The sequence below is a fragment of the Amblyomma americanum genome, chromosome 1, assembly GCF_052857255.1.
Source record: "Amblyomma americanum isolate KBUSLIRL-KWMA chromosome 1, ASM5285725v1, whole genome shotgun sequence".
Taxonomy (NCBI): domain Eukaryota; kingdom Metazoa; phylum Arthropoda; class Arachnida; order Ixodida; family Ixodidae; genus Amblyomma; species Amblyomma americanum.
In genome coordinates this window covers 28,003,345-28,017,037 of record NC_135497.1, presented here as the reverse complement: position 1 = coordinate 28,017,037, position 13,693 = coordinate 28,003,345, and the positions used below count along the sequence as shown (strand labels likewise).

Genomic DNA, 13,693 nt, shown 5'->3' with positions numbered 1-13,693 from the left:
AAGGTCATGGTGGGGATGTTAATTGAAAGATAGCTGCGACCTCGACAGAGGTCCCGCATTTCGGACAACAGGCGGGGGAGCACAAGGTCATTTATTCACCTGCTGGGAGACTGCTTGACATTCCCACAGAGGCGCCGAACTCGCCACAATGGTGAAGTCGACACGACAGTATTCGATGAGCCTTTTTCCCTTTTCCACCTCCTGGGAATTGGAGTGCCATTCTTTCCCACTGAGGCACGGACTTGCTGCAGTGGTGACATCAACGCGACAATGTTCGAGGACAGTCTCCCCTTTCCACCGACCGAGCTGCGAGAGTATCGGCACAGTCCGCTGCCGTGGGCGGTACTATTAGTGTCTACATCTGCTCGCTTGCTTGGACATCGTTTTCTGAACTTTATTCCCCAGTCAGGGATTCGGGGAATACGAAGCGTATTTAACAAGCTGCTGGTTTGTTACAGGCACTCCCGTTTGAAAAGCTATTACCGGGGCCAGTTGGTTTATCATTATGCGAAGGAATGCGCTAAAAGCGGCACAAGAAGACAACACACACACGACACAAGCGCAAATGTGTCGTGTGTGTGTGTGTTGTCTTCTTGTGCCGCTTTTAGCGAATTCCTCCGCATAAACTCCCGTTTGCTAAGAAGCTCCCTTTAACTTGTGGGGTTTTATTTAGTGGGAGATAAATATTTTTCCCCCCTTAATCGCGGCTGACACAGTTCAAACCGCTCGACCCCACACCGTGATTGCGTATGCAACCGAGAACATACCGAACATGGCGGGCCTTGCTCTGAGGGAACAAAGGAACAGCACTCTGGCCGACACAAACAGGCATTCATTGACACAACACCGCCAGCTAGCAACAAAACACACTAAGGAATCGAGGTCATCTGGCTCACCAGCAAGGTTCGAGTGAATGTTCACCCACGCCAGGGCAAGGGGAAACTCCGAAGCCAGACAGGACGAGATGTGGGAGCACGTTCTCCCCGCCACTTCCTCGCCCCGCTGGCGAAGAGCGGAGCGCACGCCAAACAGTCCGTACGCGGCGACGTTCCCCAGCTGAAGAAAGCGTAGTCTCCCTCGCGCGCGCATACAGCAATCACGCCGTACGTGGCGCTCATGTAGGTGCGACACCGACGCCCTCCCTTGTTAGTTTTAAGGCAACTAGGGACGCATTGCGGGGAAGCAAACCAAAGGGAACGGTGGGGCAAGTAACCACAAACTGAGAGGCATTCTCAGTTGCTCTTACTTGTACATTATGTAAATAGTCTGTATAACAAAGTTTTCCATGTTTTCCATAGCCATGGCTCAGACTTCCTCATCCTTTTTCCGACCCAACCATGCTACCCGGGTCCCAACACTCGCCCCCTCGTGTAGTCTGCTTCTGGGCAGCTGCGCGCACCCAGTTCTGGCAACGCTGCCACGTATCGTAAGCAGGCGATTGAGCAGCAGCTCGTGAAACTATTTTTGTGACTTGAGAAAGCAAAGTGTCCTAGGCTAAATCAAATTCCTAGCTTGCAGATTAAATGATGAAGAAGCTTATGCATCATTTTATTCATTTTGTCTCCCTAATAGCGCTAAAGTGCTGCAATTACTGTAATTTATTTTACTTCACCTAGTTAACTGGTGGACAATGAATCTTAGCAGTTGCAAGAGAATTACATTCCCAATTTCAGATGCTTGTTATTTTAAGGCCACAGTGGTCGGGCCGACGCCTTGCAGTGCTTTTGGACAGCGCGCCCGGCACTTGGTAGATCAGCAAGATCGGGCCGGGGCCCGCTGCCAACAACTTGCCGACACGACTGGCAGCTAACGCCGGGGCCGACCACCCGCCATGCTTTACTAGCCGATGAAGTCGGCTGCCAACCATTTTCAGAATGTCGGCCACATGTCGGTAGTCTGCCAAGGATGCTTGGGTAGGAAAGGACAGCAGTTATTTCGCTTTGCTCGGGAAAGCACGCACAGAAAAAATTGGGAATCCCACGTCAATGAGATGACTGGAAACCAACAGACAAATCCTTGCATACAGACAAAGTATGCAAGGTAAAGCATGCGAAATGTTTGAATTACAGAACAACTTTTGTGGGGGCAAAGATATAGTGCACAACTTTAATTGCGCATCCTCATTGTTACTGAAATTAGCAGCCATCAAAGGAGACTTCTCGCACTTGATTTCATGGCAAAAAAGAAACTGAATGGCAGTGCTTGACGAATATGCAACTGCAGCTAGAAATAAGTGACCATGACTGTTGGAAAAGTAATCGAAATGTTGAGCACCTGGGTCAACAGACTGCAGTAGAATATGCAATGCTCGTTGTGAGAATTAACGACTGTTCACAAGATGCTGAGTTTCTGGGCAGATTAGCTAAGAAAGACGATATACTTTAATGTAGCTAACTCCAATTCGCTGTTTTAAACAATCTCTGCTACTACCCTGTCATGGCAGAACCCCCAATTTGCGGAATTCAAAGCGGCAGTTTTCTTTCCGAAACGGCCCGCCGCCGCATTGCGCTCAATGCAGCCGAATGGGAGAGTGGGACCCAACATGCCGCCATCGAGAGCGGTGCCCTCGACCTGAAAGCGGCGCTGGCCATCGAGGCACCCTGTGGTCTTCGGTGCCGGTTCTAGCAGCGCTACGTGTTGTGCACGAAGCGAACTGCCCGCTGTACGCAGTTGAAGAAACAACTTGGCATGCACAAAGGTTCACACCTGATTCACCCGCAACTTCTCAAAAACACATTTCAAGCAGGTGACAGTGACCATGCCACTATAGGCTACTGCGGCATCCTACGCCATGGCCACTTGAAGAACCCCTCCAAAAAAAGTGAGTCAAACATTCAGTCAATTCCCCTTCCAAAGAGGCAGCAGTCTGTGCTTTACTCCTCAACGACTAGCGAGAGAAAGTCAGGCCAGTAGGGCAGAGCACTGGCGGTTGGCAAAGGCAGGTGTGCCGCGTATGCGTGGACCGCGCAGCTGGACGGCAGCAGGCAGCAGTGCTGGCACGCGGCAGTGCAGGCCCCGGCCGGAGGGGCTCCACGTGCGCACAGACACCCGCTCGCCGAGGCAAAAGGTGAGGCTCAGCCAGCCTGCACACAAGAGAACAAAAAACTACAATTCATGCTTGCCGGAAGAGACCCATCAGCCAATCCGACTGCTACCCAATCATTTCATTGTTTTTATACGGCGACACAAAATGGTGGCGGCGGTAAATTATTCAAAATAAAACAAAAGAGAAAGAAAATATAGGTGCCAGCCAGACCGCAGTAGCCGCCTAGCAGTTTGAGCATCCGCCTCACATGGGGGAGGTGCGGGGTTCGATCCCCAGTGCTGCCGGTACCCACCGGTGACAGAGTGGGTACTCGCTTCTCCTGACCTGGCACTTGGGTAATAAAATCCAGTCGGTGAAAATATCAAGGATGAGCTAGAAGATAGGCAGATGAAACAACAGTAGGAGGGATAGGAAGTAAGGATAGTGGAGAGACACTATTTCAATCAATGTGTTTTTATTTCTTCACTACGAAAAAAAAAAAAGAAAACCATAAGAAGAAGAAGAGGGATCGAAGAAAAAGTGGGAGCTTCCACTTGACGAGCTTCTAGCCTATGAACAACTCTACAATTATACGCACATTCACAGAAGAAAAACATTATCGTAGACCATTCGCACACACGAGTCCTATCACTGTCCTGCACTGCACGCGAGCGTCCACTGCAAAACTATGTACACATTATGTACACAAGCTATGTATGTGCACTGTCACAGTTGATCATGCGCAAGGCTCAATGTTCACTGGCAAGCCTCTGGCCTTTTCAGTGACCACAGCACAAGAGACCAAAGTATGATGAATGAATGAATGAATGAAACCTTTATTACAAGGGAGGAATGGGGATGTAGTTGCAGAAGCAAGTTCTTGTCGGTGATTTTCATAACCTTTAGAGCTGCACGTCATAACTCAGCCAACCTCTCCTACAAGAATAAAACTGACATTCTCTTTCGTAAACCAAATATCAGTATGAAGGTATTTATGGCAAAAAAAGCACCCTGGAAATGGGAGAAAGGATGGCAATGCCCAGTTTCCACATTAGATATTAGACACTTTCAGTTGGACTTTACAAAATGCAGTTTGTTGTTTATTTCATTATCCCAAGTTGTCTGCCATTTAGCTTTCAAATTACTATGTATTAATTTCATGCGGTCTCTATATGGCATGCTGACTTTCTTGATTTCATGATTATGGGCTTCTACAGCACAGAAGTTGGCTCTTTCATTTCCACCTATTCCAACATGGCTGGGCACCCAGCAGAATTTTATGACATGTCCCTGTGTTATAATTTTTTCTATGTTGTGTATTATGCTTCCTATTAAAGGGGCCCTGAAACGCCTTCCGAGGAGAGCACATTAACTCGCTTATTCATAGCACTGTGCTGCCATGAAAACCAGTCAAATAATACTCTTCTACACGCAGCAGACGACCAGCAATCATGCACGAATGTTTGCGAGCCCTTCCCGGCGACATTTTCATGCTCGCACCCTCCTCCGTCGCTCTCACCTGCATATACAGTCGAGTCCACTTATAAAACAATGTTCAAATGCCACGAAAATTCCATTGTTATAACCGATAATTGTTGTAAACGGGCTGCACGAAAAAAAGCATAACAACTGCAAAGAGGGGTCACGGACGGCAAGTGACATGCGAGCTCCGCCGAGGCATCGTTTTGGTGGCACGGTAAGGGGCATTGTAAAAAATACGAGAAGGTTGCTGCGGCTGCCTCTAAGCTTGAAAAATCCCTTAGTGCCCGAAAAACAAACAAACAAAGAAAACATGAAAACTTGAAAGCATTTAAATAGGGCAAAATAGCTTGCACTTCTCACTTCTTTGCTGAAACAAACCCATAATCGGTGAGTTTCGACTGCTTCGCGGCAATCTTGCTGACATCGTTCTGGAGGGCATCCAAATGTTGGACATGTCCGAGTGAAAGGTTTTTGCAAAAATGAAGTCCCGCAGGGACTCGATCATTCTTGAGGCCTCCTGATGAGAGACAACTTGTACAGGCTCCGGTTCATCTTTGTCATCGCTGCTGTCATCGTCTTACGCGCCGGTGACTGCTGCAACGATCGCCTCGTCAGTCAATTCTTCGTTTGTGGTGACTGCATCGTCGGCGTGCAAGAATTCTTCAAGCCCTTCCACGTCGCCGTCATCACCGCGCACCGTAGACCAAAGTTCTGTAATCGCTCCATCGGCAGGAGCTTCGAGACACTCCGTGTCACTGATATCCCCGGCGAAGCCCGCTTTTCGGAAGCAATTCATGACGGTGGAGGAGCTGACTTCTGCCCATGCCCCAAAAATGAATTGAACAGCCATCAGGAGCGAAATCTTGAAGTCTGGAGCAGGTCGGCATTCACGCACAGCAATGTCCAGGTTAAGAGCAAGCCTGCTCAACACACGCCGGTGATACAATGCCTTGAAGCACGCAATCACGCCTGCGTCCATGGGCTGCAAGCCTGCAGTCATGTTCGGCGGCAGGAAGAAAATTTTCACATGCGATAGCTTCTGGGCAGTCTGGTTTGCAGTACAGTTATCAAGGACCAACGCCACCTTCCTGCCTTCATGCTGCATCTGCTGATCGAACTCGCACAGCCACGGAAAAGTTCACGCGTCATCCACGCTTTCTTATTATGATGGTAACGAACTGGAATCCTCGCAGCACCACGGAAACAGCGGGGATTCCTAGATTTTCCAATTACGAAGGCGGGGCACTTGTCGCTGCCGTCCATATTCGCACAGAGGAAAACGGTCACCCGCAATTTGCTTTGCTTGCCGCCCTTACAGGGATCGCCTTTGAGTGCATGCGTCTTCGACGGAAGCATTTGGAAGAATAGCCCGGTCTCGTCACCATTGTACAAGTCCCGGTCTGCATAAGTTTCGCGGATGTACAGCAGTGTCTCTTCCAATCACTTCTGTCTAGCGTCGACATCGAGCAACCCTGCCTCGCCCACGACTGTCTTGTAGACGATTCTGTGCCTCTCCTTGAAGCGCTGAATCCAGCCACCACCAGGCTGGAAATCGGCGTTTTGAAGGAGATACGCAAAGTGCTTCGCCTTCTCCGCTAAAATCGGGCCACTAATTGGCAAGTTCATAGCACGTGCGCTAAGGAACCACTGATACAGTGCTTCCTCCACGTCTTTGTAGGCACCATGCCAAATCTTCTTCCGGCCGTCATCCATAGCATGGCCAGCACTAGCATGGCATTCGTTTTCAGTCATCTTGAGCGCGTTGCGGATAATGGTTGAAACCGTCGGCTGTGACAGACCGTACTTGCGTACTAAGTTGCACACTTTTTCACCACCTCGGTGCTCCCTTAAAATGTTCCGCTTCGTTTCCAAAGATACTGCCGCTCGCTTTTTCTTCTGCGGCAGTTGATCCGATAGAGCCACGCTGGCCGCGCTTCCTGAGGGAGAATCGTCCATTGTTGAACTCTGGGGAGGAATCCGATGGGCTTGCAGAACCAGCAGGACCGAGGCCGGTGATGGCAGATGATAAAAACCACGCAGGCAACACACGTGCTTTGACGCTGTACGCTGCCCTCGGAACATGTGCAGCTCGTGAAGCAGGAGCCAAAGAAAGTGGGAAAGATGGGGGAGCCCACGCTGAAATGCCCTGACGCGTTTTCAACAGGTGGCGCACCCTCAGAATGGACTGCTCCCTGCGCGGATACAAACGCAACAAAAGGAAGTGCCTCCCTAACCTCTCCACCTCTGCCCAGAGGAAAGTGCCCGTCTTTACTCCTCCTCCGAGTCATAAGCTTCTCCGGCTCACCCCATGCGCCTCGCCTTGTATGCGTCGTCATGTGATTTTTTCGCAGCCGCTGTGCGGGTGGCTCCGCATACGCGCGCGCATTTTTTGCGCCGTAAGCGTAGTTTGGCTGGCGTGGTAGCTGCGTTTGCGAGTTTTTTTCTTTGAGGGTTGGCTCCAAATGACTACCTTTAATTGTTACAACCGACAATCTAGTACGACAGCATTGTTATAAGCAGTTTATTTTACCATAGAACACATTGCAAAGGTGACGGTGCCGCGGCTGTCCATTGCTATATCCGATATATTGTTAGAAGTGGTATTGTTATAAGTGGGTTTGACTGTACATGTTGAGCGACGGCTATTGGTTAGATTCTTTCAGATGCCAGGCAGCTACCATGGCCACGGCCAATAAGCCACTTAGCTCTGGCAGGTCGGGAAGCTCTGCTCCCATGGGGGAGGGGGGGGGGGGGTGGGGGGGGGGGGGGAGCGCCTACCTTTCAGCATGCAAAAAGTGATAAGAGAAGAGGAAAAGGTGCAAAGACGCTGAAATTCAAATTCTGACTACAGATAACTGACCTTCTACAAAGCGCAATAAAAAAATTCTTGCTGGAAACTATTCGTGAAACGGCGTACTTTAATATCCCAAGCATGCCACAACTTTATTACAGCCCCTTTAAGAGTTGGATTGCATTTCTGGAATGTAGTGCTATGAGCAGACTAAGTGAATCCGTGTAGATTATGCTGTTTTCAATACTGTCATTTATTATTTTGCTAACAGCTACAGAGACAGCATAACCTTTGGCAGAAAAAATGGATGCACAGCTTGGTAGCCTTACTATATTTAGACAGTTTCCTTGTACAACTGTGCTTCTGACATATTCTGCTGATTTTGAAATTCTGTGTAGTTCACATATTTCAATGCGATAGCGTTAAGGGCCTCGTGTCAGAGAAAAGCTGGTGTCGGCGGCGTTGGCTGTGAGTGAAAGATCCCAGAAGCATTAATAAACAAAAAAGAGTAGGAAATTAGTCGAGTTGGGGAATCGAATCAGACCCTCCGGAGTGCGAGACGAGCACACTAACCACTCCACCAGCCAGCTCGATGGTTTGGAATGAACAAAGGCGCGTCTAGCGAATATGGTGTTGTCTTAGAAGGGTGCTTTAGAGACATGTACTGTGGTGTATAGTAGTAATTATAAGCATGGAAATTACAGAAGTCGCAGTTAAGTGAGTAGCAAAGTACGTTTCCGCTACTTTTCCTCTTCACTGGGCGCACACGTAGCACCATCAGGCGGCGCCCACTAAAACCACTCCGTCCTCCTCGCAATGTACACCACTGCCCCAACAGATAGCGTGCAACAGCAGCGCCTCCCGCTCGTCTCGTTCAGGCGCAGTGGGGCCGTGCGGGGATGCAGGAATCATGCGGTGAGCGGCGAACAACGCAGCACACATCCAAGGCGCGTTCACCACGAAGCTTGCGGCTTGCTGCCCGTTCGTTCAGCGCGGAAGCTATGCTGGCATTCGTGGCATTGGGTTTGTCGAGAACGATGTGCCGACGAACTACGACTGCAACTTGAGTCCCGCGCGTTTCGGCAAGGCGCCTGGAAGTGCTTCCACATGGTTTGCCGCTCCGTGCATCTGTTTCACCGCACATAGCATCAGCAGCATCAGGTTCACGCGGCGTCGAAGGCGTCGGCAGTGAGCGAAAAATGCTGGAAGGATTCATAAATAAAAAATAGTAGCAAGCTGGTCCAGGCAGGGAATCCATAACCTATTACGCTATCGTGTCATACCCTCAAGGCAGAGCTAGAGTGTCCCCTCTAATTTTTTTCTAGTAGTGCCCGGTATTCCTGCAATATGTGTTCAGGTGGTCTTTGTTTCTTTCGGAAGTGTGTTAACGTGAAGTCACATACAGTGGGAAGGCTGTACCATGGGCACAGTGGATCATGCCTTGAGGTGACATCATGAATGGTATCTAGTATTTCCAACTTTTGGCAAATATCCTCAAAGTGGAGAAGCAGAACTCTGATTGACTGGGGTTTGTTGTTGAACAGCATTCTGGAGGTGCACTTGGTAACCGTGGGATAACAGAGGTGTTTCGGCAGTGAACGTACCGTATTTACTTGCGTAATGAACCCACTTTTTTTCCAGAAAAGTTGACATCAGTTTGGGGGAGGGTTCGATATGCGTTTCCAACAGATTTTTTTGGAAGGGTCGAGATTTCATATATCTCTGTCGGTCCTTCCATCATCAACAAACCCACAAAGTCAGACACATTCATGCCTGCTAGTGTTTAGCATCCTTCAGTTTGACGCGATCCAGCAATTTTGTGCTAGCCAGGGGCGCTGGCCAATAGTGGCGAGATAACAGGAAGGTGCTGAACACCGGCCAGGAAGGTCAGGAGCGCGTTTTTTACAGCCAGGTAAAAACAGGACAGTGACGATTGTCTAACCGAATGTTTAAGCTTTAGCTTAGAGCGCACGTCTTGGCGCTCTGCCAAGTTCGCCAAACGACCCCCTCTCCCAGGAGCGCTCCTCAAAATATAAAAAAACAAACGATGTTATCAGTGACAGGCAGCAGCTTGGCGCACTGCCAAGGTCCGCGCTGCGCGCAACAAGTGGTGATGTAGGGGGCGGGGCTGCCAAGGTCTGCGCTGGGGACGGCAGCGAAAACTGAGGAACTCGCTCGGCTGGAAAAAAAAGTAAATTCTGGCCAACAAAAGTGGGGGGCGGGTTCATTATGCGAGTGGGTTCATTACGCCAGTAAATATGGTACTTTCAGGGCATATGTGCACGTGAGCATAGTTCTGTCTACAAGGGAGGGGTCACTGATTTCGACATAGAGACTGTTTATGGGGGATGTTCTGTATGCGCCATCTGAGAGTAGTTAAAGAAAAATTCGTCCTAGTCCGAGGTTTGCTTGCCGTCCTGGTTAGCTCAGTTGGTAGAGCGACTGCTCGGGTGAAGCGGTGGTCCCGGGTTCGAACCCCGGACCAGGTTGAATTTTTCTTTAACTACGAAGTTTCTGAGAAAGATGTATAGCTTTCCCTTGTAGACGTATGGCTGCGCTTGGGTGGATGCCAATGAGTAATCACTCTCTTATTTGTTTATGTGATATTTAAAGTCGATGACCGATTTTTCGGACTCTCTAGGGACCGTGAAAACATCCGAAAAATCAAATTTCACCGAAAAAATTCCTTGAACATATTGCCAATACGCCGGAAGAAGTGGTCAGTAGTTTTGTGCATGTTCTGAAACTCCTCATCACTAAATCTCTCTGTGCGGCGTGTACACAGGCGAAGGATGGCAATCACTTTTACAAGTTTGCCGTACGATGGCTGTACCACCTCCAGCATGTCGCCAGTGAACGCACGGGTTGGGGCAAAGTCTAGACGCGAAAGCGAACCCGCCGCTGCAGGAACTGAGCTACGTCTGCAATATGAAGAGCCTAGAACAAGATGGCGAAACGATAAGAACACACAAACGGCCGAAGCAAGTGCTTCGTTGGCACTGGTCCTCGTAATTCGGCATAGCAATTAAAGCCAAAACTGGCACTGTAACTGGCGGTATTCACTTAGCGGTGGTTTTCGTATAATGTACGGTGTCTTGTCTGTCATCAAAACGCCATTTGACGGGTTTACAATATAAATGTCAGGGTTTGGTGTGCTTTGCTGTGGCTATGCTCATCTCACTTTGAAATGCAACACTTTATTCTGATGCAGATTGCTGGTCACTGGCCAAAGTCAAAAGATGAAAAAGACGTTTCGGGAGCACTACGGCTCCCTTGTTCACTATGAAGCAATCGGCGCACGGATTCGTCCTTTTGTAGCACCCAGTAGCGTTTTTAATGATTTAGCATAGATAGGATGTAGAGTTCCGTCGTTCCTGTTTAATGTGTTTGACGATGTCTGTATGATAAGGGACTCAAGATTCTGCCGTGCTGATGTGTTCTTTTCTGTTGTCAATATCTTTACTTGATCCCAGTTAATCTCGTGGCCGGATTCTTGCACATGCTCGGCGATGGCGTTAGATGCTGCTTTCCGGTTTCGGACGTCGTTCTGGTGCTCTCTCAGGCGTCTCCTGAAGTCCTTTGTTTCACCGATATATATTGATGAGCAATCGGCGCAGTCTATCTCATATACAACACCTGGAAATCTTTCACGAGGGAGCTTGTCCTTCACATTCACCAGTTCTGTTCGCACCTTGCCAGCGGGGACGTGCGCGATGTTGACGCCATGCTTGCGGAAAATACGTGCAAGCGCTTCGCTAATTCCCGCCACGTATGGGACAGCAGCTCGTTTTTCTTTTGTTTTTTCTGTGCTCTCGCGTTCTTCGGAGGTAGGCTGATTCGCTGTCATTCTTCTTTCGGTGTTCCTGATGAAGGAAAGAGGGTAGCCGTTTCTTCGAAGAATGACAGCGAAGAAGAATGACAGCGAATCAGCCTACCTCCGAAGAACGCGAGAGCACAGAAAAAACAAAAGAAAAACGAGCTGCTGTCCCATACGTGGCGGGAATTAGCGAAGTGCTTGCACGTATTTTCCGCAAGCATGGCGTCAACATCGCGCACGTCCCCGCTGGCAAGGTGCGAACAGAACTGGTGAATGTGAAGGACAAGCTCCCTCGTGAAAGATTTCCAGGTGTTGTATATGAGATAGACTGCGCCGATTGCTCATCAATATATATCGGTGAAACAAAGGACTTCAGGAGACGCCTGAGAGAGCACCAGAACGACGTCCGAAACCGGAAAGCAGCATCTAACGCCATCGCCGAGCATGTGCAAGAATCCGGCCATGAGATTAACTGGGATCAAGTAAAGATATTGACAACAGAAAAGAACACATCAGCACGGCAGAATCTTGAGTCCCTTATCATACAGACATCGTCAAACACATTAAACAGGAACGACGGAACTCTACATCCTATCTATGCTAAATCATTAAAAACGCTACTGGGTGCTACAAAAGGACGAATCCGTGCGCCGATTGCTTCATAGTGAACAAGGGAGCCGTAGTGCTCCCGAAACGTCTTTTTCATCTTTTGACTTTGGCCAGTGACCAGCAATCTGCATCAACATGATTCCTGACCAGACGGTATGCCGTCAAACCCTCGACAACACTTTATTCTGCGCTCATCGCTTCTGTTAAGCTGTACGCCTCCCATGTGCGTTGCTGCTACTCTTCCGGTATTCGGGACGAAAGACTTGGTGTAGAAGAGTACCGGGAACTTTCATTACTATTCATCTTTGTTCGGCGGACGACATCCAAGAATGGCTGGAATTCAAAACCATGCGGGCGCAATGCTTGAATTTCATTTTGTTTAATGAAGTTTTCGATGTCCCTTGCAGTCTGAATAAACAAGGTTCCACTGTACACATTATATTGTGGCTTGGGTATTGGCGGCAAGTGCAAACGAGGACCGAAAAAATCGGCAGTGGTTTAACTTGGCTAACCCTGGAATTCAGCAAAAAGCAAGGACGCTTGCTAAGCGCCTAAGGCTCGTCCATGGCAGCTCCGCTACATGCTCACGACAGCCGTTCTATATATACCCATATGACCATGTGGCTATGACGTGGTACTACATGTTCTTGCGACACCCCGATCGGATGTCATCACGTGGCTTCACATCACCCCATCGGATGTTCTGAGGATCAAAGGGACACCCAAAGGTCACCCAATCCCAAAGGTCAACCCAAGGTCATACGTTCGACACTATAACTGTACCACGTATGGTGATACACGGCTATCATGGTTGGGCTGAAGGTCGTTCAAGGTCATTCTCCAGCCCATGAATGCTGCTTTATCTAGTGTAATGAAGCTTTTTGCTTCAAAATCAAGCAGTCAGCTGTGAAGCGTCCGAAATGTCAAGCGCTCTTATACATTGGCCCCTATGGGCCATGTTGCAGTGCCGCAAAACAGACTGAACAATCATGTCTGAAAATCAACGGTGCGAGTTTTTGGTCGTCGACTATTCAGCATCCGCATAAAAACTGAAGATGCAGGGAAGCCTGTTATACCTGGCGGCATAAGCTTAGACGGTTCTGGCTTTATGCGGTTTAACGTCCCAAAGCGATTCGGGCTATGAGAGACGCCATAGAGGATGGCTCTGGAAATTTCGACCACTTGGGGTTCTTTAACGAGCCGAAATGAGACCGCTGCGGCCAGGATCGAACTCGTGTCTTTTGGGTCAGCAGCCGAGTACCATAACCACTGAGCCACCGGGGCAGCTGGCATGAGCTTGGACACTATATTTAATAACATTTTTTCCCCATAGTTTTTGTACAGATGTGGGGAGGGCACTTTAATTTTTTTCTAGCTACCCTAATGTATGCATAAACAAGCTTGCCACATGGGCAGGAACATGTTATCTCTAAGGTTTTCTCGAGAGCCCTATCATAATTTCTTCATGAGCAAGTTAACCCTCTTCTGACTACCAGCAATTGAAAACTGTCCATGCCTTACTGAAAAGTCAATGTCTCTTTTAAAAGCCGCTATGTGGACTGGGCTGCATAACATCAATAACAGCCCTTAACCCAATTCCTCACATTGTTGAGCACGCTGGAACACAGACAGGCTGCACTTACCAACAGAGGAGAAGACGAGGTCAGCGCAGCTCCGCTCCAAGCCTTGACCCTCAAGAGTGAAGTCACGGCTCTCAAGGGGGGGCAGCTGTGCCAGCCGTTCAGCTGTGCCACAAGGCACACCCAACATCTCTGTGCCGAGGTGAGCGGCCCGAAAACGATCCACGTCAGGTGTGTCCAGAACATGGATTGGCAGGAGCTCCGATGCAAACACCGTCACGAGCACGGACTGAGACCTCTGCACACATGTCCAGTGTACTTAATATTAAGCAATGGAAGTGCAAACTGGTCCACCTGTCAAGAAATTGTCACTGATAAAGGCCTGTATC

General features: G+C 49.0%; 1 protein-coding gene and 1 non-coding gene across 2 annotated transcripts in view; one reads left to right on the top strand and one right to left on the bottom strand.

Annotated features, from left to right (window-relative positions):
- Positions 1-2,833: 2,833 nt before the first annotated feature.
- The window catches only part of LOC144112066 (nitric oxide-associated protein 1), a 36,207-nt gene continuing 25,347 nt past the window's right edge, over positions 2,834-13,693 (bottom strand). The window contains exons 5-6 of the mRNA XM_077645146.1: positions 13,368-13,602; positions 2,834-3,083 (exon numbers count right to left, since the gene is read on the bottom strand). Coding sequence (XP_077501272.1) covers positions 2,902-3,083; positions 13,368-13,602 — 417 coding nt within the window. The 3' untranslated portion in view covers positions 2,834-2,901. The remainder of the gene's footprint in view (positions 3,084-13,367; positions 13,603-13,693) is intronic.
- TRNAT-GGU (transfer RNA threonine (anticodon GGU)) lies at positions 9,714-9,790 on the top strand. The gene has a single exon. It is a non-coding gene; the product is annotated as a tRNA-Thr (tRNA).